At 34.4% G+C, this 25,857-nt stretch overlaps 2 protein-coding genes across 3 annotated transcripts in view; one reads left to right on the forward strand and one right to left on the reverse strand.

The window, feature by feature from the left end:
- LOC126829288 (uncharacterized) overlaps positions 1–25,857 on the reverse strand; it is a 50,858-nt gene that overhangs the window by 16,914 nt on the left and 8,087 nt on the right. Inside the window, exon 2 of the mRNA XM_050559078.2 lies at positions 21,676–22,044. Within this exon, the coding sequence (XP_050415035.2) occupies positions 21,676–22,044 (369 nt within the window). The remainder of the gene's footprint in view (positions 1–21,675; positions 22,045–25,857) is intronic.
- On the forward strand, positions 26–15,600 carry LOC126829270 (uncharacterized). 2 transcript variants are annotated; one of them, XM_056102729.1, is made up of 9 exons: positions 26–380; positions 1,711–2,094; positions 8,367–8,690; positions 8,947–9,330; positions 10,129–10,467; positions 10,863–10,922; positions 11,420–11,545; positions 12,089–12,262; positions 13,995–15,485. In XM_056102729.1, exons 1-9 carry the CDS (start codon positions 314–316, stop codon positions 14,030–14,032), a joined length of 1,896 nt encoding a protein of 631 aa, XP_055958704.1. In that variant the 5' UTR covers positions 26–313; the 3' UTR covers positions 14,033–15,485. The 2 variants fall into 2 exon arrangements, with proteins under 2 accessions (XP_055958704.1, XP_050414998.1); XM_050559041.2 differs by lacking the exon at positions 26–380 and adding an exon at positions 1,176–1,282 and having other exon boundaries at positions 13,995–15,600.

Genomic DNA, 25,857 nt, shown 5'->3' on the forward strand with positions numbered 1-25,857 from the left:
ATATATCTATTGGACTGCTCGATTGCCAGTACTCAACGTGCGGAATGGACAGAATTGCAATCGTGTGACGCGGAATTCAGCCCTGTCATAGTTCTGTCAGTCCAGAAAACCGAGGTGGTGTGAGTAGAATCGTGATGTATTAAATACAACGAATATGTTTCATCTGTCATGGTTGGTGGAGGTATTTTCTTATTCTGACAGCGCATGCGTTATAGTCTCAAATCCCCCTTACTAACTATCTTTTGGGGTTGAGTGAATTAAATTCCGGAACGCTCAATCGAGTATGACATAAGAGGAAGACACTCCAATTAACATGGCTTGTTTTTCTATAAAACACTTTTCAGTAACTTTGATTATCATTTATACTTTTCTTATATCAGGTAAGTTGCTTATTTTTACACGGTCATATATCCATGCACTACTGTTCTAATTACATGACTGTAATTACAAGTCTATTGCATGGACTTGGTTCATGCAATAGTCTTTGTTTACGATATTTTTGTTTAGTTCCTTAAATGTATTGAATACGGTTGTATTTCAAGATTCCAAGTGGATAGGGGGCTATATTTGAAGCAAGACAAACGCCCACTATCTTGTGAACCTACCCATTGAAATCACCAGAAATGGACAAATGTGGCTATAGGACAGTCATCAAGTACCTGCAACTGAAAGGACTAACCCCAACACAGATCATGCCAACATGGTCTCCACTTTAGGGGATGATGCCTTTTCCACAATACAAAAGTGGGCTATGGAATGTAAGCGTTGCAGAGAGAGAGGGTCTTGACCATGACCCGCGCCCTGGAAGGTCATCAATAGCAACCATTCAAAAAACCTTACCCGGGTGCATGATGTGGTGGCTGATCGACAAATCGACATATTGCCAGTTTTGTGGGCATCTCCCATAAGAGGGTTGCGCACATAATCACCAACGAGTTAGAAATGTCGATGTTTCTGGAAGATGGGTGTCAAAGTTCTTGACTGCGGATCGGAAACGTGTCAAGATTCCTCACGTCCAGTGACGATCTGCGTTGTTTTGAAGCTCATCCTGATAATTTTTTGGCCAGATTTACAACCATGGTCACATGCTTCGCGAAATCAAAAAGAAACTAGCCGGTCGTCATTTTCCTAGTAATGATGACGTTATGTTGGCCGTGAACGACTTTTTTGGGGTGACTAATGAACAATTTCTTCCTGGCTGGCACTCAAGCCTTCCAACATCGTTGGCAACATTGTGTACACCTTTGTAGGAAACTAGATGGAAACCATCGACTTTGTACAGGTCTTTCAAACTTTTAGTCTCTTTCTCGTAGTTCTCGTATAGTGTATATTTAGCAGCCTGTGTGATCGGATTTATATTATATATTGTGTTATATTTCGTTAAGATAAAATAAACAATATACAAAATTCTACCATCCCATAGACTTACTGCTGGTTTCATTCCATTTACCGTTTCTTAATTTGTTGGAATATATTCTGTATATATATATATATATATATATATATATATATTGCAAAAACGAAAAGCAAGTCTACAAATTCTACCATCACAAGTTTGGTTCTCGCATAATGTCACTTTAACATTCTTTATTTACAGATTATTATTCAATTCTCCGAGAAAAAAGTTTTCCTAGATTTTTTGTGTCAACTATTTTAAGAAGTCTTATGTATTCTTAACAATGCATATAATGCACATAACTTGTTTTACAGGTATCTCTACTGCACACATTGATGCGTCACAAACGTTACCAGCAGGGAATACCCATTTTTTAGCTGTAAACTGCTCCCCATCTTCACAAGCCGGATACAGCACTCTATACAATATACAGATGACAAAGGTTTCCTTTCGGAACAACGAAACCACATTATTAGCAACTGTTGATGATGTCGGAACCGTTGTCGGACCACAGGATGTGTCATTTAATTATACTGTTTCTGGCCATTTCAATGATTCGTCACCAGAGCAGTCTTACATAATTATTGAAGTAAAGGATCCCAGTTGTGAGGATGATGGTCGATATGTTTGTAAGACAGTTGGAGTGACGAACCGAGGAGTCGTAACCCTTGAAGACGAGCAAAATATAATTATACAAAGTAAGCCTGTGCTTGTATTACTGTCTAGTCTTTTTATATCAAAAGATGGCTTGTGGGAATTATACAATGGGGCTTAAGCGACAGTTGTTTTTTTTTATTATTAGTCATATGTTTAAAATATGTTAATACTAAGGAGGTAATTTTGCTACGTTTTCCGATATTATCATTATGTTTATAAAATACTAGAATAATTTCTATGATCGTATACTAGTGATTTGACAAACTACTAAGCAATAAATATAATATAAATAATTATGCTTTAACTTTCTTAGAAAATATGTAACTATCGCGTTAAGTTGCATCAACACAAAGCTACACCTAAAGTCTGTTCTTCCTTAGATATACATGTATTTATTAAGAACAAATTACTAGAAATAAGGCAATATTTCTACTAAAAACAGGGTTTTTGCTCTTTCAGAATTCTCTGCAGAAATTGTCATCTTAAATCCCATACATTGTCAATGTCCTTATAGGGGAAGACCAACGATTTTAAACAAAGTTTCCGTCCATTTAAAACATATAATCAGAAATAACTCCCTGTTTAACATTAGCAAAAAGCTTTTTGTAGGCGAGATTTTCTTTTTCTTTAAATTTAAACCGAAAGTGACGCTGGTCTCTGTAGGAAGCATCGAGGTTTCACATAAATATATGTTTAGCGCCCTATTTTGTTCACGCATCGTCGTTTGCTCGAAAATCTGATGAAATTGACAAATAATTAGGATATTATAGACACGAAATTATGCGTTTTTAACGTTGAATACACAAATCCATTGCATAAAGCTACTCATACTGAACAGTACGCTTTGGCCCAATTCATGCCATACAGCTAATTGTTTACATCACGCGGTTTGTTTGACACCCGGCAAGTGACAAATATTTTGTCTGCTTGAATGGTTTTGCTCGTCCTGGCATGTTGTAGGACTTTTGCTAGAATTTTTGCTCTTTAAATTAAAGATAACATTATATTGTATTAATTATTATCCCTGGCAAGTTAGTAGATTCACATATTTGTACTTAAATCAAGTTATCGAATGAGTGACAGATGGTTATATAAAAAAAGAGTCATAATGCGGTAAACATTCAATTCTAGGTTGATAACAGATATCTCATGGGAAGTTTCTCCAGTAAAGTTCCACTAACCATATAAGGTTGGGTTTCGACGTCATTTGGCTCAATTAACCAATCTCTCTAATTATTTACATCATATTTGACCAATTAGATTATTGAAGGTCCAAAATCCGAAGCTACAAAACTATCATACTTGTGAGAATTCGTCAGACAGCAGCTTGAATCCAGAAGGGAAAATATGTAGCAATTTCTACCAGCGAGTCTGGCTGGCTAGTGTTTGAGAATGACTTTAGTATTGTAATATATACTATGCTTGTATCCATGTATCCGGCTATGATATATAAAATGTAAAAACGAACTGTTGCATTGTTATTCGTGGAAAGACCAGCGTCTTAAGAAAACAGTAAGAAGTAAATACACAACCTAAAGGGGAAGCAAAGACAACAAGGGAAAATACATGTGGCGACCGGATTTGACGACCTGCTCTCCACGTCTGACAGAATACTCATGGTGCTACAATATTTGCTTATATTTCAACGGACTTGGGTTACATAATATATTCAAATAAATATATAAATTTCCAACTTATGTCAACGTCAGACACCGTATCGGAATAAAAGATATTTCTTGTGGGTCTATATTCGAGCCCAGCCATTCTCAGGAGAAATGGAAGAAACAATAAGAAAACGTCGTTATTTTTGCCAAAATGGACTACATATTTTATCGCACTAGCCCATAATTTTGGTCTGTTTATATTGAAATACACTGTTAGCAAACACAAACACATTCAAGCAGACGAAATAGTGTAGTAATATGCGTCGCTAGTTAGATGTGGAAAGTACGTGGGAAAACGCCCCACAGCCGACGTGTGACGCATACTCTCTTCTGTTATATATGTGATCGTCTAGTATTGTCTCTTGTTATATTTGCAATTCTCTTCTTGGATTACTTTTCACGTTGTGTATTTTCTTCTTAATCTTTGCGGCTTAGCCGTTTGTCGACCAGGTACAACAATGCTATAGTTCGTTTCTACATTTTATATCAAGCCCTGGATATATAGTTTACAACACTTAAAATTAAGATGTTTGTCTCTACACCCCCTAATTCGCAGACCGAGTTTACTGACGGAACACACTGCATCATATGGCTCTTCTACAAATCAATGGGGTCTACTCAATCCAGATGGTATCTTGAACCACAACGGTATCTGCTTTGAGTCTACCCACGAACGCACATTATATTTGTTATATACGCTCAGATTCACAGCTATTAATTATTCTTTTGGCTAATTATGATGTAATTAATCGTATGATTGCAGTCACTCATGCCAAATATGGAATGGTAACTTTCCTATCATAAGTGATCTGGTGATATTTTGGTTTCGCATAGAACCAGTTATGTTTATCAAATTATAAATCTTTTTTATGTGTCAACCTATCACATCTTTAAATTTAAGTGCGTGAGATATGACTTCTCTATAATCTTATTACACTCCTCCATTTCTTAAGATTTTTTGCTCCAGTATTAGGTAAACGATCCCTTTAAACCTTTACAACGACCATACATACCAACATCTATAGGATTATATAAATATTCATATATGTAGCACAATTCTCGATATCGATATTATTATAATAGCTGTCACTTGCAAGCCGTCAAACAAAAAACATATTTAAACAATTAGCCATGTGGTGTGAATTGGGTCACAGTGTACTGTTCACTATGCATGAATTCAAGCGACGGCAATGTGTATTAAACGTTAAAAACCCCCCACAATATCGTGTTTAGAATATCCCTTTGATAAGATGTTCGGCCAATCGACGACACGTGAATAAAATACAGCGGCCAACTTGCGCTAAATCTGTATACTTCATAGAGACCAGCCAGCGTGTTGAATTCTCTCTTATAAAAAACATTTTTGCTTGTGCTATAGGGGAATTACTTCTAAATATATATTTAAACATGCATTAAGCAAGAGCTAAATCTGCCTATTACAAGCCTTTCTTTAAATTGTTAATTAGACATTAATTAACTTATCAAGACCATAATCAACTCTCGATTAGCCTTCGATATTTAGTTGATTTGAATACGTTTTGTGATGGATGAGTAAATCTAAAAATAGATGATCGAGACTTTGTTTATTATCGTACCGACGGTGGTAATGACGATCGATTCTAGCCTAAATTTTTTTTTTTTTTTTTTAACAATATTTATTCGATCAATATTTACATATTTTAAAGAGACAATTGAAATTGAATCGCTATAGCCTAAAATTGAATCGCTATAATATCTCGGTTCAGAGTGAATAAATTTGAATGACATTTTCAGCATATTCTGTTTTCATTATCTACTTTCTTTACTATTATAGCGAGAACTGTCACCTCTTTATCTAATCTTACCTAATCCCCCTTTAATATTTATGGAAACCTGTTTGAAAATCGTTGATCTTCCAATTTAAGAATACAATACAGACGATCTCCAGCGTGACAGGAAAGCTTATCATATAAAATGACAATCCCATTTTCTATAAGATACTGGGGATAGACGGGAATTAAAACATGGTATTTCCTACAAAAGAAGATAATATAGTGTTTCATAAAATATGAAACTTAAAATTATCCCCGTACAGGGATCTCTACGGTTCATTAATTTGTATGCATTCTTCAAAGGATTTATTCAAAACAAAAATTCTATCTCAAATCAAAATTAAACTACGTTGCGATAATGATGTCATTTCTCCTATAAATTAAGTATCATATCGTGAATTCATTATTTTTGAAATCAAACTTTATAACATTTAAATAATAGTGTTTAGACAATTTATAATAAAGCAAAGATTGCTGTTAAAATTATTTCACATGATAAATAAATAGATAATTTTGAAGTAATTTTTCATATGCTCAGAACAAATATAAATATGCTAAATGGGGCATATTTGGATATGATAGATTCAGATACCCAATCTGCAATCCTATTAATCAACATTTTAAAAATTCCCAGTTGAAGTGGCTTTGACTCGGGTTTCTCAGAAATTCCTAAAGTTGGCAAACTTTTTTGTTGAAGAGTTACCGTAGTTTGTTTGTTGATAATTCCAGCTGAACTATCAAATAATAAAAATAGATCAATGACAAATGAAATTCAAAAATATTAATACAAGCTTCTTGAAACTTTCACTTTGTCGATTCATGTTAGATCTAATTAATTATATGTTCTGTTTCAGCCATATAGATGAGAGAGCTATTAATATTAATCTTTTAAATATTACTTAGATATCTTAATACAACAACCTTTCAGTGTATTCTGTTAGATCTAATTAATTATATGTTCTGTATCAGCCATATAGATGAGATAGCTATTAATATTAATCTTTTAAATATTACTTAGATATGTTAATATAACAACCTTCCAGTGTATTTTGTGACAGACGGGACAATAATCTATTGAGTATTGTTAAGATTATCAGCTTCAAAGATGCTTTAACTTACCCTCCAAGAAACTATATACAATGTACACTTTATCACTAGTTTATGTGATACAAATATGATACTATCACCATTTTCTACCTCTATTGTATAAAAACAGAGCAACTTAAATTTAGGCTGGTAAATCATAACTATTTCTTTAAAAAATAAGAAATAACTTTAACGCCTGATATTTTGAAGATATCATGAGACAGATAAACATATTATTATTAACTCAATTTAAATAACTTCAACATAAGTATATTGAAAGAAAAATGCATTGGACTTTCCCCTTTGTGTAAATGTAGAACATTGGCATGTCATTAGCCATAACTTTATTATAATTGTAAATCAATATGTTTAAAACACAGATCCTATTTCATTTCGTATTTTTATGTAGTTTAAAATTCCCCTTTACTTGTCTTCACTACAACAGGGAGGCCATCGAAAGTATACAAAAAATGAGACGAAATATAGATCTGATCGCTCATATTGTATTGTCAAGCCAAGTCTAAAAGAATAGTTTTACTGAAATGAAAAAACACCCAAATCTCTAATTGTTGTTTAAACTGTATGAATAATAATTGTCCCCGCCTTTCTGTCTGTCCGTCACACTTTGTGAGACACAATAACTTTCCTTCTAATTGAACTAGAATGTTCAATCTTGTGTAGGTGTTTATTAGGTGAATACCTTGAAGGAGTTCGAAGATGAGCATTTTCTGTTCAGGGTAAGCCGAGATAAGCAATTTAATTAGTTGATGCTTTCGGACACGATAACTTTGGTTCTAATTAAGTGAAATGAAATGAAATGGGGTTTAACGTCCTACTGGGCTAATGAAGACGGGCATACGTCATACAGTGTGCTATGAGGGAGATTTTGCCCGGAAGCGGCGCTACTGCCTACTCTTATATCGATTGGTCGAGACTTTGGATCTTGACAACTGATTCTGATTGTGTGATAGTGGTGAAACGTTGTGTATAGTTTCATTACATCAATACCTTAACAAAGTTCGATGATGAGCATTTTTGCTCAGGCAAAATAGAGACTTCAATATGATTGGCAGAGACTTTAAAACACAATAACTCTCCTAATTGAGTAGAATGTTCAAAATTAATTTGGTTTAGATGTCTATTAGGTGAATGCCTTAACAGAGTTCCATCATGCGCATTTTCAAGTAAGGCTAAGCAAGGATAAGCAATTTGATTAGTTGTGACTTTGGAACACGATAACTTTGGTTCTAATTTGGTGGGAGCGATGAAATTCCGGGTATACATTAAATATATCAATACCTTGACTATGTTTGATGATGAGAATTTTCTGCTAAGGCTAAGTAGCGATAAGCAATTCGATTGGTCAAGACTTTGGCAAATAACAACTCTGCTTTTGGGGTATAGGTGTTTATTAGTTGAATGTCTTGACTAAGTTCAATGATTAATATTTCCCGCTAAAGCAAAGCAGAGCTAAGCAATTACATTGGTCGATGCCTTGGGACAAGATAACTTTGATTCTAACTGATGTAGAGTGATGAAACTTACTTTATAGTTTCACTACCAGTTACTTCAAAACCTGAGTTTGATCGCGAACATTTTATGCTTAGACTAAGCATAGATAATCAGTTTGATTGCTCGTTACTTTTGAAAAAGATAAATGTGCAATTAATTAATATGTGTCATCTATTTATTTTGTGATTTCGGCTGGTGGACATCAACCTCACCGGTGGCTTGTTTATTTCTTATTTTCAGGCAGTCCAAGTGATATACAAATGGTAACCATCCCAAGTAATGATAAATACAACATCAACGACTCCATTGATCTGATTTGCAGTGGTAACGTGGGAAACCCTGAACAGGCGTTCTCCTGGGAGACGAAATTACCTGACGAGTCAGTGTGGAAGCCTTACCAATTTTATTCAAATAGTATAGCTCAGAAAAATTCCTCACAATGCACTTACTTTGGAAGAAGTACTTTGAACTATACAGTACAAGAAACTGATCATGGGCTATCCTTTAGGTGTCTTGTTGGAGGTTCTGAATCCTATAGTGTCAACACCACTATAATATTGGATGGTGAGTCAGTAGCAACAAATTACTTAAGCCAGAGATGAGAGAGAGAGGGGTGCTCACCCAGGTTCCACTTCTTCTCTTTCATTTAGATAATCTAGTAGGAAGTCTACAAATTCTACCTTGCTTATACTCTACAACTCTTGTCATTCCCGACGATAATTTATTGGTTGTAACTTATTAGTTGGAAATCATTCTATATGTGTATTCATCCACCCAATTTATTGAAGTTTATTTTATAATTTTATTACATTTTGTTTAGATAAAGTAGAAGCAAGTCTAGAAATTCTACCATCTCAAAACCTTGCAGCTGGTTTTAAGAATCTCTCAGTGAGGTGCTTCCCTTCAGTTTTCACTAATATCACCGGGATTAAAACACTTGGAAGTCTTCAGATCTTTAAGCAATCAGGCAGTGTTGAATTCATAATTGCAACCATCTCTTCAAAGGGGATTCGGTCCGGGGCGGGAATAACGTCACCTAAATTTACCATAAGTGGCGACTTTATCTCAACTTCACCACTTGAGTCTTACCTTCAAGTTGTCATCAATGACCCGGATTGCAATGATGAAGCTGAATATCAATGCTGGACAAACTACCTTCAAGTAGAAATAAGCCCACAAGACAAAAAGAACGTAACAGTTGATAGTAAGTTTTTGGTTCTTGTTTTTTTATGGCTCTGCCAATTATAATACTCCTAACACGCATTCCATATCACCGACTTCGAAAAGGGTGTGCTCTATTGGTTGCTGAATACAAAATTGCCAGAACTCTTTCCTAAAGGAAGCCATTTAAGATGGTTCATTTTCATAATGTCAAGCACAACATGATTAAAGTTTAAAGGAGGAATCCCATTATTTACAGGAAATCTAAATTGAATTTTAAGTATGTAAATAAAACGTTAAAATTGGATGTAGTAACCTGTTTATATGACCCAAAAATAAAGATCAAACTATTGAGTGACGTAATTAATTCGTCAATAGTGACCGACTTGAAATTGCCGAGGATATAGTGGTAAGTAATCGCCGTTATCATTAAAATATTACACTCACTGTTCAGTATAGCGGCCATTCGTGGTGGCGATATATTTTGAAACTACGGAGTTCTGTGCGCACTATTACTGGGGTTAAATGGCAGCGTATGATCTTCAGCTCTTGTCCAAGAAAAGATTTTAAAAATTTGATATATTCTCAAACTATGTAGTGTGTAGTATGCTTTAGTCTATTACTGGGATTAAATGGCAGCTTACGATCATCAAACGATAATAAAAATTTACAAAAAATATTTTATTTGAAAATGGATTGGGGAACAGGCTAGGCCTTTGTTGACACCTGTCCAGGTTGACTACTCTCCAAAATAATTGCATAACACCTTCTCAACCAAAGCTTCAATGATAAATACTTCCAGGGATCGTCAGTCAATTGTAAGTCGCATTGTCTTTTGTAGGCAACCCAGGAAATCTCCGATTGTCCATTATCCCGAAAGCACCCCTATATCTTGTGAATACTAGACTGACTATTAAATGCAGTGGAAACAGTGGTGACCCACAAAAAGGTTGGATCTGGCAAATTAGTCGAACTAATTCAGATAACTGGCTTCCATACCCAAATAAGGATGACATCTCCAATGGTGACATAAAACCGCCATCCATTGGCCAATGTGGGAACATTACAAGTAGTACTCTAACGTATACAGTCAAATATGGTGATGATGGGCTGCAGTTCAGATGTATCATAGGACGAGCAAATCTTATGCTTATGCGTAATGCTACTATTTACCTTACAGGTCAGTGAGAAATTATTCATTTTATTCGTCCACATGTTACTGTGGTCATACTGTCATCACCCCTTCGAGAGTCGGCCATACTTTGATTTTTACATTCTAGAGAGAAATATTATCATGAAAACTTTTTGACATTTAATATGTCCAATTCTGATATTTATTCCTGGGGTTACTGCCAGACATACTTCCCCTGGTATAACAAACTTAGGTAACCAAGTCACAGTCATTATTAGGCCCCGTCGCTGGCCCACTTGTTTCACGAAAACTTGTTTACGCCTATTTCCGATATTATTATTATTTTAGAGCGACCTTTCCCTAGTTGCTTGTTTAAGCTTGTGTCGTGCGAAACGAAGGCATTTTAATGATAAACTATATTTCTATTCATTTTTTATGGAAAGAGACCACGAATACAACAACTACTGTTGGACCTGTTAGTACTGAAGATATCACAGATAAAGGTGGGTCTGATGTTGATGATACTATTGGAACTTGGTGGTTAGGTTTCCATTCATTCTGTAATTGGAATTGGTGGGGAGCAGAGTCGGATTAATCCTGTTTTATATTTCTGGCACATCTGATACTACTTATTGAATCATTTGGTAAAGTTTCTTTTAAAAGTTAATTTACTGATGTCTTTAATTCTTCATTTATTATGGATTTGGCTTAGAATTTATTACGCATATTAATTGTATAATATTTGCGCCGATCAAGAATCAAATGTTTTAATAAATCACAAATGGGGATACATGTAAATACCTTAATCCAATATGGCTTGGGCGGTTATCCCCCTTGATGTTTAAACAAGTTTTGAAGTAATATCGCGTCTACTGAAAACAAAATAGTGATCTTCTCAGAATATTTCCTTAGGCTATATTTATTTGAATATATTTTCTATCTGCTAACTGTTGCCCAAATGTATATAGTTTATCATCAGATTCCCAATTCATCATTTCAGAAGGACCTAATAGAAATATAATAATAGCCACGTCTATCCTTGGATCCCTAGTAGTAATTGTGGTAATTGTCCTGGTTGTAGTAATAGTCTATTACCGACGTCGAGTTCAAGCTGAGTCCTGTTCAGGTATAGAAAATATAATTACTTTGTAAGATTTCACTATGTCAGGTTTCGTTCCCAGTGTTTCAGCTTACAATTTTAAGAAGAATGGACATCGCAGAGCGTTTAGTTCGCTAGATTGGGAATAAACGGCCGCACCTTTGAGTCGGCTCGTATTTTTATGTTCTTGAATATGTCGCCTTAACAAACATGTCTGTATCGAATTCGTTCTTTGTGAATGGTCGGCAGTAAACCTAACAACAACACGCAAATCGCCATACACATCTTCCTGATTTTAAAACAATTTTAGATTAGTAAGGATGATTGATTTCTCAAACATTTGATACCAAGTCATATGAAATGTTGTAGAAAAGGCGAGCTCCCCCATAGATTGATTTTGATTAAGAGTGATCGCCAAAGGGGGGACTATGCCGAAGAATCTCGATGAACTTTCTCGGCCAGCACCGGGATCGAAAACGGGACCTCCAGATTAACGAGCCAAATTTGTTTGCTTACTGCGCCAATGCGGCTCGCACACAGCTAAGAGAAATATATTATACTTCATTTCAGCCCAAACTGCAGCTAAACCTGAACCATCTAGCGAAAACCAAACTGGAGATAGTAGGTATGATAGACCAGATAATGACATTGAAAGCAATAATGGACCTTATTTAACCATTGATCAACCATATGAATTGCCGTGCGAATCATCAGATAATACAACCCAGCCTTCGGATTATATTAGTATGTATAATAATATCATTTATAGATAAGAAAATCAAAAAGCAACAATGTAGTCTGCTTAGGGCGTCTTAAGATCTAGATTTGATTTCTTGTATAGATTCGATAGCCAAGATTTAGGTATAGATTTAAATTAACGATGAAAGCAGAATGATTATTTAACATTCAATTAAGAAAATAAAATCAAAATACCAACGCTAGATAATACCCCGGCTTGGAAATAATCGGATTGAAAACAGACCGATCATTAAATTGTCGTGGACAACAAAATGGTGGCGGGTTTATTTCATAGCGAGCAGCTTATAGACCTATGAAATTTCAATTCCACATATCTTTATAAATACTGAATTGAATTAAAAATGGTTTAAAAACCATTCTTGGACTGATATTCATATAAGAGATTCATTTTTCACAATATTGTAGTTTTCAAGTGATTCCTATTGCTTAGAATGGAGCATCGGGACTTTAAATGACAATTAATTTAGTGAATTGACGCCACTAGGCGGAATAAAAGATTCCAATATCTGTATGTGATATTAGACCAAGAGCCTCTTCCATACGTGCTAGGTATTAGTATTCTACGCAACCTGGCACAATTTTTAATTTTTTTGGATCACGGTTACAGTGCCCGCTAATATATCCTAGTTGGGGGCCGTGGCATTTTTGGCGTGTCTGTTAGGGTTAACCAGCCGCACAAACTGTCTGCAGTGGTCATTCAATGTTTTCTGTGGTGGTACTGAACAACTTCAACGCAGTTTTAGGTGGTACAGATTTCAGCTAATCTAGCCTAGTTGTGGTCTGGAAATTAGATGACTCTTGTCAATGATACTCCACCACTACAAATGTCTGGTAATTACATAGCTCTGTCAGGGTCACCCCACCACTAGAAATGTCTGTCATAGTGTTTTTGTAATACCTGAAGATGTACGGTACCCTACTGTACGATTTTCATGTGGTACACTTTTGAGCTAATCTAGCCTAATTGGGTGACATGGCATTTTTGGGGTGGAATACCACACCCACCACCAGATAACCGGCAGACTTACATTCTGATGATACCAGATATGCATGCATTAATACCATATAGGAGAAAATTGGTACACTTTACAGCTAGGTTGACCCCTGGGCCCCCGCTCTATATGCCAAGAGGAGAACCTTTTCAAATTCTATCACGAGGCTTCCTTGTTTACGTGTACACACGTTTTTTGCACACCCGAAGAACTATGTACACTCTCCCTGTGTGCCCCGCGGGTTAGTAAAACCCAGAAGGTTTGATCATTGCAATATTGTGATTAAAAAATTTGCAGCAATTTACCACGCTGGTAAAAGGTCTTTAATTTGGCTTCAAATGACATACACTATTATTTAGACAATTATTCACATAGCAAGCCAATAATCAACGCCCTAGACCATCGGATTACGGACATTGACATGGATTGAAATACGATCGCAATGGAATGATTTAATATAAAAATGGTGAATCAAGGCTGAGTCTCGATTGACAAGTACCATTGCTACGATAATATACAATCTACGTCACGTCTTGTCAAATTCAAACAGTGATAACTTTGCTATCAATAAAGTAATTTGAATGAAATTGTCATTATCTATTTTTGAACTATTATAGTAAGAATGGCCTCCTTTTTATCTAAGTCTTACAAAATGCATCTCATGTAACGCTAAACTAATGCTTTAATAAAAGAAAAAGCGTTAATTTATTATGTTTTTAATTTAGATCTGACGGAGATTACTGCAAACAAACAACACAGATGAAAAGACAAAAATAAGTTAATTCCTTATACTCTTACTTGCTCGATTGGTTTAAAATACTCACGTTATAACCTATATCTTCCTCAACTCGAACTTGGTCAATCATGTAATCATTTAGCGATTGAGCACATCAAAAAACACAACAGAATTTATTTGAATTGTTTCAATGGCATTTAGTAATTGAACTGGAGTATACAGGTCACAATTCTATGGAATAAAATTACTGCTTATTACTAGGCTTCTCTAGTATTTTTGTGTACATGTATATATTGTCTTGTTATATTTTCATATTTTATCATTGCTTGATAATGACTAGAGAAGCCTAGTAAAATGTATTCCATAGAATTATACAATTTATATGGAAAGCAATCACTGGTTGATACATATGGCTGTATATTAGATTCAAAATTCTAACATGCTATCGTCTAATTTCTTACTCCCATTCATGTAATTTCTAACTCCCATTCATGTAATTTCTAAGTTAAGACAATGTATAATCCAACTTCTTTATTTGTTCAATGTAAATTTTAATTCTGTTTCATCTTATTTCTATTAATAAGACGAAAAATGTCTACTTCATTGTCGCTTTACATGTTAAATGAACGTCAAACAAATTTAGAATTTTGATACTTCTACCCAGCAACCGTCATTATGACGTCGTTTGGTGTCGCCACCGTGTGCTCAACTTAGCGATTGAGCACCTGATCGGGACCATTCTGTTGATACAAACGACTCGCTCTTCGTCAGGTTGAATGGTTTGGCGGAGTGTTAAAATTGAATATGCATAGAAGAGAGAGAGAGAGAGAGGGGGGGGGGGAGAGAAAGAGAGAGAGAGAGAGATGGGGTTTAACGTCCACGCGACACAAAGTAAGTCATTTCGGGACTAACATATGGCTCAATTTTATTTCAATAATTCGCTTGCGCGAAGGGTCTTTAGCAGTGGGAGGAACCTGGAGGACTTGGAGAAAACCCATGAGGTTGGACAGGCGAACATACTTCTTGGTGCGTACAACCGGGAAATCGAAACCACACCAGTTGACTCGATAACAGACCTTTTGATACAGCGCGCACGTGCTAACTATTCGGCCATCCGACCCCCCAAACAACATCGAACGTGATGTGGTTTGCAAATACTATTTCAAATATAAGCTAACCAGCATTTGCTAATTTTTATTTAAGGCAAGTGCAGGAATTGGAGAATTTTATTTTTTTTTACAATTGAGCCAATTAATATTTATATACTGTACGGTCTATATTAATATAGGGTACAATTTTATGGATACACAATTACTGAGTTTAATACTAAGCGACGTTTCGACGAGGATACACTCGTCTCTATCAAGCCCGTCCTGACCAGGTGCGCAATCACTAAATGAGCACGCAGTAGCGACACCAAACGACTTCATAATGATGGTTGCTAAGGTAGAATGTAAAAATTCTAAATTCGTTGATGTTAATACGGAAGCTCAAATACGAACTACTTTTTGTTTTTCGATTTCACATTTCTATTTTTAATTTTTTATTTTGAAAAAAAATTTCTAATTTCTATTTTTAATTTTGGATTTTGTAGAATAATTTTGGATTTTGTAGAATAATTTTTAATTTTGTAAATTAATTTTTAATTTTGTAAATTAATTTTTAATTTTGTAAATTAATTTTTAATTTTGTAAATTAATTTTTAATTTTGTAAATTAATTTTTAATTTTGTAAATTAATTTTTAATTTTGTAAATTAATTTTTAATTGTGTAAATTAATTTTTAATTGTGTAAATTAATTTTTAATTGTGTAAATTAATTTTTAATTTTGTAAATTAATTTTTAATTTTGTAAATTAATTTTTAATTTTGTAAATTAATTTTTAATTTTGTTTTTCTCGAGGATCATTCGGCAAACCTCGACTGATTCCTTGATCATCATCGTGTCATGATGTTTAATACTAAGCGACGTTTCGACGAGGATACACTCGTCTCTATCAAGCCCGTCCTGACCAGGTGCGCAATCACCAAATGAGCACGCAGTAGCGACACCAAACGACTTCATAATGATGGTTGCTAAGGTAGAATGTAAAAATTCTAAATTCGTTGATGTTAATACGGAAGCTCAAATACGAACTACTTTTTGTTTTTCGATTTCACATTTCTATTTTTAATTTTTTATTTTGAAAAAAAATTTCTAATTTCTATTTTTAATTTTGGATTTTGTAGAATAATTTTGGATTTTGTAGAATAATTTTTAATTTTGTAAATTAATTTTTAATTTTGTAAATTAATTTTTAATTTTGTAAATTAATTTTTAATTTTGTAAATTAATTTTTAATTTTGTAAATTAATTTTTAATTTTGTAAATTAATTTTTAATTTTGTAAATTAATTTTTAATTTTGTAAATTAATTTTTAATTGTGTAAATTAATTTTTAATTGTGTAAATTAATTTTTAATTTTGTAAATTAATTTTTAATTTTGTAAATTAATTTTTAATTTTGTAAATTAATTTTTAATTTTGTTTTTCTCGAGGATCATTCGGCAAACCTCGACTGATTCCTTGATCATCATCGTGTCATGTTGCTCGCCTGTACGGCGTAGCTTGATGTGCCTCTCCGCTATACGCCTGAGATTGTGGTACGGTCGTAGGTTTACTGATTATAAACACGTGTCGCTTAACAAAAACAGTTCTTAAAAAGGCGTGTTAGTCGCAATTTTCTTTCAAGGCAGCGCGTTTGGATGGCGTGAAGCCGAGGTCAAATAAAAGTATAAAAATAGACGAGATAGGCCGAATACATGTATAGACAAGCGTCTGTTATCAACGAAATGGGACCACTTAATAAAATAAAATGAATTGAAATGGGGTTTGCCGTCCTATTGTTCTGCTGCGACTGAGCTAATGAAGACGGGCATAGGCCATACATTGTGCTATGAGGGAAATTTTGCCCGGACAGCGGCGCTACGGCCTACTCTTGTACCGAATTTCAACTGCTAAGGGGTCTTTTACTTGCACGCCAGAGCGTGGGCTTTCGAGTTTTCATCGCATCCGAATGACTCAACAGCTGTCTTTGTTAGGTCCTCCGTCCTGCACCATTTACAAGGGGGGGGGGGGCACGCCTGAAAATACCTGCACGCCAATGTGTGGGCCATCGAGTTTTCGTCGCATCAGAACGACTCAACAGCTGTCTTTGTTAGGTCCTCCGCCCTGCACCATTTACAAAGGGGAAACCACGCCTGAAAATACCGATGAACATTCTCGGCCGACAGTGTCTTACTCGCATAGCCACCGTGGGTCCCACGGCGACAGGGAAATGAAGTGTGGTTTAACGTCCTACTGTTCTGCTTCGACTGGACTAATGAAGACGGACATACATCGTACAGTGTACTATGAAGGAAATTTTATCCCGACAGCGACGCTACGGCCTAAGCTTATATCGAATTCCAACTGCGAAGAGATCTTTGACGTGCACTCCAATATGTACACGAGACCTCAATTTTTTGTCCCATCGCAACTACTACCAGTAAGTGAGTGAGAGAGAGAGAGAAAATGGGGTTTAACGTCCACTTGACACAAACTAGGTCATTTCGAGACTAACTTACGGTTTAATTTTATTTCAATAATTCGCTTGCGCGTAGGAGTCTTTTGCAGTGGGAGGAAACCGGAGGACCTGGAGAAAACCCACGAGGTTGGACAAGATGTAAGTGAACCGGGGCGGTCTGATGGTTCTGAAAACAAATTTACAAAATTAGAAATTATTTTACAAAATCAGAAATTATTTTACAAAGTTAGAAATTATTTTACAAAATTAGAAATTATTTTACAAAATTGAAAATAAAAAATAAAAATTAAAAATTAAAAAATTGAAAATTATTGTTCAAAATTGAAAATTATTGTACAAAATTGAAAATTATTGTACAAAATTGAAAATTATTGTACAAAATTGAAAATTGAAAATTGAAAATTATTGTACAAAATTGAAAATTATTGTACAAAATTGAAAATTATTGTACAAAATTGAAAATTATTGTACACAATTGAAAATTATTGTACAAAATTGAAAATTATTGTACAAAATTGAAAATTACTGTACAAAATCGAAAATTTAAAATATAAATTCGAAATTACTTTTTTCAAAATTAAAAATTGGAAATAAAAATAGGAAAAGAAATAAACAAAAATAGTTCGTATTTGAGCTTCCGTACAAATAGGTATTTATAATAAAATGATATCTAAGGAATTAACAATATACACCAAGGTTACTAATAACAATTAACGTGGAAAGATTAAAATATAAAAGACATTGCAATAAAATAAAACAAGAAGATAGTAATTAAACTCGTTAATGAGTCAGCTGCCAACCGTCTATCATAAGATTAGTAGCTTAACGTCTAATTAAAAATGAGGGATCAACAGAAACATAAGAATAATAGCAATTTTTAATTGAATGAATACTGAACGTATGAAATATTGAAAAAATGAAATAGAAAAAAATTCATAAATTTATCACCATTATAATAGGGGTTTGTCACTTGTCCTCAAAGTACGGTGTCTTATAGATATGCATATTCTACACACCATATCCAATATTTAAATGATTGCATAAAAAAGTGAAAACATTAGGTCTATAGATAAAGAAACTTCCACTAACCGGCGTAAAACCGAGGCGGGAACAAAAGCTTACAGAACATTGTGAAGCCCACATACAATGAGACAAGAAAAAAGGGTAACATATTTAACTCGTAAACAAACTCATTTCAATAGAATTGGGATTAGAGTAGCTAAACCACTAACTCTAAATTTTCTATAAAATATGAAATTTAAAACTGAATTAGAATTCAATATGTTATCTTGCCATGAAAATATGTGATCCTAATACCGAATGACAATTTATATGGTGTTTTCTATGGCTTCGGGTGGCATTTGTAGTGAAAAAAGAAATGTACATTAAAGACACCATGGAAGTAATTAGTAATGATAGTTATTTAAAAAAAACCGCGTAGATTAGGTAGGAGTAAACGACTGTCATTCAATTTTGACAGTTCAAGTATTTCACTGTATATTATTGATTATAAATTACAATAACTTTATTAACCATTAAATATTAATCGCTTTATTTACATTGATATTACATAAATGTGTGCTTTTAGACTAACGTAAGGTTCCAAAGTACACGCCCTTTAAGGAAGATAGGCAGATTGTAATTAAGACGTCATGCATGTCTCAACAAATAATCTTTTTTCACCAATGAGCGTGATAAATGTATTAGCAAATGAATAATACTATTAAATCACAAATAGGGACCAAGATACGAAATAAAAATGACCGGGTCAATACAGTATCATTGTAGTATCACGAATCCGGCAAATTCAGTAATAATATCAGTAAAATGTATCAGCACAAAACATTTCTTTTGTGAAGTACCCTTAAGAATATAGGTTAAGATTTATAGTATCAAGGATCCGGCCAATACAGTATTATTGCAGTATCCAAAATCCGGTCAATTTACAGTATTATTGCAGTATCAAGAACCCGGACTATACAGCATTAATTATATTATCCAGAATCTGTCAAATATACAGTATTACTGCAGAATCCATCCTCGGTTACCCAGTGTATTCATTCCGTTCTACTCCACCATACCCTGGGTTAATCCATAGGGTTTCCACGAGTTCAAATTTTATCTGCCCTGGCCTAGAATGTAGCTACAGTCTACGAACCAATCAGAAAACAGTTTACAAACCAATCGTTTCGCCTTCGTTTTTATAAGGGTAGATAACCATATTCATGTCCATTTACGGAATGATTTATGTAAATAATGTATATATTTATAATTTTTTTATATTCAATTGTATTATCAAAATCTGTAGTATGTGTTGTTGATTTCAAATATGTATAAGATCTATATTTTGACTTTTGTTATTATTATTACTATTCGTTCTTTGTCTGAAATATGTCATTCTGTTATGTTTATTATTATTGAACTTATACTTGGCAATTTGATTCACAATAACTTGTCTACGAAATCTCGTGGACATAAAGTCCCGGGAACGAACGAACGATTTTAAATAACATTGATGACCCTATATTATTATATGAACGTCTGGTCTTCATTAACATAATATATAATTGATTGTTAATAATTACGCATTTAGAATAGGCCAACTCCTAACATTCTCCGATGAGAGTTACTTACCTTTGCCAACTTCCTTTTCAAATAACAACTTATGGGATTGGTCGATAAAAATAACACAATCATCAAGGACGGATAACTTGAAAACGTGTCTCCCCCATAGATTAACCCAGGGTATAGTGGAGTAGAACGGAATGAGTACACTGGGTAACCGAGGATGTGCAGTATCAAGAATCCGAATAATACAGTATTATTGCAGAAAAAAGAATCCGGTAAATGCAGTATTATTACAGTATTAAGAATGCGCTAAATACAGTACATTATTGCAGTATCAAAAATCCGGTAAATACAGTATTAATGTAATATGAAGAATACGGTCAAAGTAATGATTTGGACGGGTTGGCGTATTACACACCTGGAGGGTACAGCACTTCCAGTAACCGGACTTTCTGAGACTGGACTTTCGGAATCTGAAAACAAAAATCAAATACTAATGCTGATGCATTTAGAGCAAGATAAAGCGTTAAATAGAATTGCTCTATGCGCGAGTTAAGTGTCCCTAACTATGACGCTATGGAGTGCAATGTTGAAGATATATCATGAATGTTTTATACATAATAAAAACTTAACTGCAGGGAATCCTCTAGGACAACGGGACAAAGTATATGCTATGTGTATAAGCATACATTTATATTATATTTAATTTAATCAATCATCATGATTTTACAAAAAATGTTCCCATTCACGATATCACTTTAAGGCTACATCATCCCCTATGAATATTATTTGTAAACATAATTGTTAAGGGATTGTAAATGGTATGTGTCAATATTACAAATAATATTCATCAATAAATCCAATGAGGGTGTAGGTTTCTACCACAAATCCAGTACAGGCATAACCCCCTTACCACACCATATTGATTTACTGGAGTCGCGTAAGGCCTTAAAAGTATTACAACCTGTTTAAAACACAAATCCTATTTTGTTTGTTTCGAGTTTTATTTTTAAAAATTTCGATTTACTTGTTTTCACTGTGTGCCTCGCGGAGATGTGGACATGCATTCACAGCGACAGAAAGCAAAACAAACCAAAGAAGTATTTTCGAATAGCCACTCGACTATAAAAACAAGATATACGTTGTCCGTCAATGTACAGCACCCCTGAGAACACTTCACACTTCACGCCCCCCTCGTTGCTCTGGTCTAGTTACGGTCCTGTCAATGATTGACGTCATAGTGTTAAAGGTCGTTCGTATCGGCCAGATATTAATGTAGTTGGGGCCATCGAAATATATAAAAAAAAACGAAAAGAAGTATAGATCTGTATTTTAATGTGGGGCGGTGGTCGGGGGCTCGAAATATATAAAACGAAAAGCAGTATAAATCTCTATTTTAATCAGATTGAACGTAATGCGACAAGGTTGTCCTTAATTCCTTTGTAACTCCTGACTTACAGAATTTTCACTATCTGTGATTACCATTACCCAGGTTTTATTATTATTGATTCTGATGATCCCTTCAATTATATACATACCTTCGATTTTGACGTATTGTCGATGGGTATCCGTAATTATCTTCGCTGAGAGCACACCAACTGATGAACATGTATAATTGCCTTGATCTTCTGCACTGGGTTTATCAATAACCAGTTGTAGATAGGACCGAGAAGGTGAAGAGGCGCGAAACTCTCCCGTTATTTCATATTTAGATGATGTGTTTGGTGAAATCAAATGCAGTCCACTCATATCAATGAAACCCAGTGCCACAGAATCTCTTTCAAGCTGTATATTATATAGTGTATCAAAACCGTCGTCAGATAAGTCATTACAAAGGATGGTGAGTGATTCGTCGCCAATTCCAAACGTTGCATTCGGCAACACCGATATTCTGGCATCAACCACAGCTGAAATTTAAAATAATTAGGATTAAAGTGCCTTATTTGAATAAAATAATAGTGACAATGGGTATTTATATTGTGCACATTTCCGGGTCACATTGTAACCGTGACGGTTACTTTCATCGATTGAAGGTTGAGAGTCTCTAGCCTGTCTTGCGAAGGACTAAATTAATATGGATGTCTCTCAAACCCGCTAGACCGCCTGTTGTAAAAAAGATCTAAAATCACTGGTTCTTCTGGCTAGATCATTTGTCTATAGCTAGGACTATCTTTTTGTTTTCTTTTATTGATTCGTTTGGCTCCACGGAATAATTTCACAAAGTCCAAGTTGGTTTTATAATTCCTTCAGACACATACAGTTATACAAGGTTTTGTTACGGTTCACACTTCTGACAGAGTTCTATAACAAATTTGCACTGAATACTATGTACGTTTACAGCAGTAAATTGCACGTCCGATAAATTCTTAAATAAGATTTATCGCACTGGTTAGATTACGTTAATAAAGTAACTAACCTGCCTACAATGTAGAAACGTGTCAGTCAAGACTTTAGAGTCGTATCTTGACCTGCTGTACGTACCTGATATCTATCCAATTGTAGACCAAAATCTAAGACAATAATTGATAGTTTTTTAAGAGTTTATATACCTTATCGTCAGTTTTGTGACGAATGACCTGTAAGACCCGAACAACTCGCTTACAAGTCTGGATGCCTTTTTTAGAAGAATTATAGGTTGTTATCCACCCAATATAATGATACAATTTATGTATTATAAATGACCAAGGTACACCGTTGTACCATTAAGCTAATAGACTCTGTCAAATATACGATGCCGTTAATCTATGAAATACATTTAAGTTTCATACGTGATAATGTATTTAATAATCTTGTTCCTTGTTTAGACTAAAAGCAAATTATAATTACTGATGTATTGAATACCTAGGCAAAGTAGTTCAGAATATATTTTGCATAGGATATTAAAGGACAATATTGGCGCCAGTCATTATCACATATGTGATAGAACTGGTTAAACATGTTCCAAATATAATATTAACACATAGATCATTGCTACGATAGATGCGTTATTAAGATTTCAAGAAAGGGAAGTGAAAAACGCAAACGGAAAACACGAGTTATCCTTCTATATAACTAACTGAAGTGACGAGTGATAACAGATACACGGGCGAATTTCTGCTCACTAATAATTCCTTCGAAGACCAAAAGTTATTATATAAGACTGTGGGAGGATATCTGATGTCACAACAATAATTGACTGTCACTAGATAAGAGACAACGAGAAAAAATAGAAAAAGTTCGTGCATTACCATGTTTTTAATGAGTATAGAATGAATAAAAACAAGGGAATGTACGGACTGCCAAAACCTGTTGAAAATTCAAACCCTCTTCGTTCATTCTAGACCAAAAAATCAACAAAAATGGGAATGCAAATGGGGAGAAAAGAGAGAAAGAGAATTGTTATATATAGACCAACTACAATATGTGGGTACCGAGATTAGAAAATCGGTTGCAGACCACCCATTGGATAATCTGGTTTACGAACATGAACTTACACTGAAAAAAACTCTTGTGTTGGATCTCAACACAAGGACTTGTGTTAAAAATATTGTACACAAGGTTGTGGTGTTTTAGATTTTTTAAGTAGATCAAGGCATATGTCATCTAAGCTTCAACTACAGGGATACTTGCGAACTAAACTTATTAAAACCTTTAAAAAGTTTTATGGGCGTCATATTGACTTGATTGGTAAATATAACATGTCTCTCTCGGCTATTATTCTAGATATATTTAATTGACGCGTATACAATCTCCCTGATTATGTCTGTCTACTACATCGTTAACACTGTTCATCACGTGCATTTTGCATACCGATAGTCTATTGGCCAATCACGCTATTTTACCGAGATTTCGCCTAATAGTTTGGATGCAGATATGGCGGGTGTGGCGCCAGGCAGGGTAAGCTTACTCTTCCGGACACCTGTTACCACTGTTTGTCGTGTATTTTGTACACGGTGAACAGTCCATATGCTGATTACACTATTTTGCCTTATTACACTATTTTGCCTATACCGTTTTTTTAGGACTTCGAATTTTGTCTAATGGTTTGGATTGTTCGTACTTGGTTTTATTTTATTTATTAACACAAACACAAACCTTGTGTAGATTTACAAAATCTTGTGGGGGTTTTTTTCATATGATTAATTACGTCGAATTTTAAGATAACATTTATTATGTTACTTTATTATCTGTAATAATCTGATTCTTTTTATAAAAAAAACAATCAATAATGTTATTGAGAAAATCTGAATGGGATTTGGAAACTGGCAGCCTATGCAATACACTTCTTTCTGAATTTGTACGTTGAGGAATTCATTCCAGTTTTAACTTGATTCGTAGAGTAGTTGTATTTCTCTAAAACCTTATTTTAATTATCACACACGTTAAGTAGAGATCGCAATTTTATTTAATTAGATTATTCTGATTGTATACTTTGATTATTTTCACATCTTGTCTCAGACAATACACAAACACAGTTAGGTTATTACAATGTCTGCATTTATTAGAGTTTGATTATATTGGCCCAATAAACTTGATACATCAAAGACAATTCTCGGGGGGTTAGAACAATAGTGTGATACATGTATTTTGATTTTAGAAAATGTCTGAATGGGCGTGGAAAAAGCTGAGTTAATCTTTTTATTTAATTCTATTGGTTTATTAATCAAAATCTCGGAAATTTATTGCTTACCTGTAAAAGAACCAATCAAAATAAACTACTCTATAAAAAAGTAAGAAATATGAGTAATAGTATTTGTTCTTAAGCGTTGTGGTAATTTCTTCCTGGATTAGTATCGATTAATTACATAGTCGAGCGGCATTGTTAACTAGAACCAACCCCAGCAGAGATATTTTTTTCAACAAACTATGCAGAGAAAACAAGAATATCAGGTTTGTTATATTCTTTAATCCAATGTAGCCTATTTGTAATGTAAATTTAGAATTAATATTTTTCGTTTCTGTTAAAACCCTAACTATACGCTATTTTTTTATTTGCCGAAGGACGTATGGGTTTAGCGGGCAACCTGGTGATCAAACAATAAATTTTGAGGTAGGCTAATTCAATATTCTATGATATCCTAATGTTCATAATTGTGTTTCTATGTGATTAATTATTCAAACAATCGTTCTTGCGATGCTCCATCCAGTCCTGAATTGCAATGTTTATTTTGCGTTCTGTTATTCTCAGGACGCCATTTTGAAAAACAGACATGACCTACACAACTGATTGTGTTCCATTTTTATACGCCCACATCTTCATGTGGACGTATATTGTCGTCGCCCCTGTTTGTCCGTCCGTCCGTCAACAATTTGTTTGTGGACACACTACAGATCACAATTTTTATCCGATTTCAACGAAACTTGAAATATAGCTTTATCTCGGTTCCTTTCGATATTGACAGACAAAATGGCCGCCCTTTGTTCTCAAATAGCGTAAAAATATGGTATATCAAGGTTGTGGACCCTATAGAGTTCTCAATTTTTCTCCGATTTTGTTGAAACTTGAAATGTAAGTTTATAACCCACAGATCTCGCTTCCTTTCGATATTCGTGCATATCGGACCGTAACGTCCCGAATTATGGCCCCTGATTGTACGAAAAAAAAAAATCGCGTTTATAGCTTGTGGACCCTATAGAGATCATAATTTTTATCCGATTTAAAAAAAAAACGTTTTAGTAAATCACGGTTATACCCTAAGGACCGCTGAGTTCGAATTTCATGAAAATCAGCCCAAAACTGA

The sequence above is a fragment of the Patella vulgata genome, chromosome 8 (genome assembly GCF_932274485.2).
Source record: "Patella vulgata chromosome 8, xgPatVulg1.2, whole genome shotgun sequence".
In the NCBI taxonomy this organism is placed as follows: domain Eukaryota; kingdom Metazoa; phylum Mollusca; class Gastropoda; family Patellidae; genus Patella; species Patella vulgata.

Coding starts and splice junctions, on each gene's coding strand:
- LOC126829270 (XM_050559041.2), top strand. CDS start 1,180: ATGAACAATTTCTTCCTGGCTGGCACTCAAGCCTTCCAACATCGTTGG. Junction 1,283..1,710: donor AAACCATCGACTTTGTACAG/GTCTTTCAAACT, acceptor CTTGTTTTACAG/GTATCTCTACTGCACACATT. Junction 10,923..11,419: donor TGAAGATATCACAGATAAAG/GTGGGTCTGATG, acceptor TCATCATTTCAG/AAGGACCTAATAGAAATATA.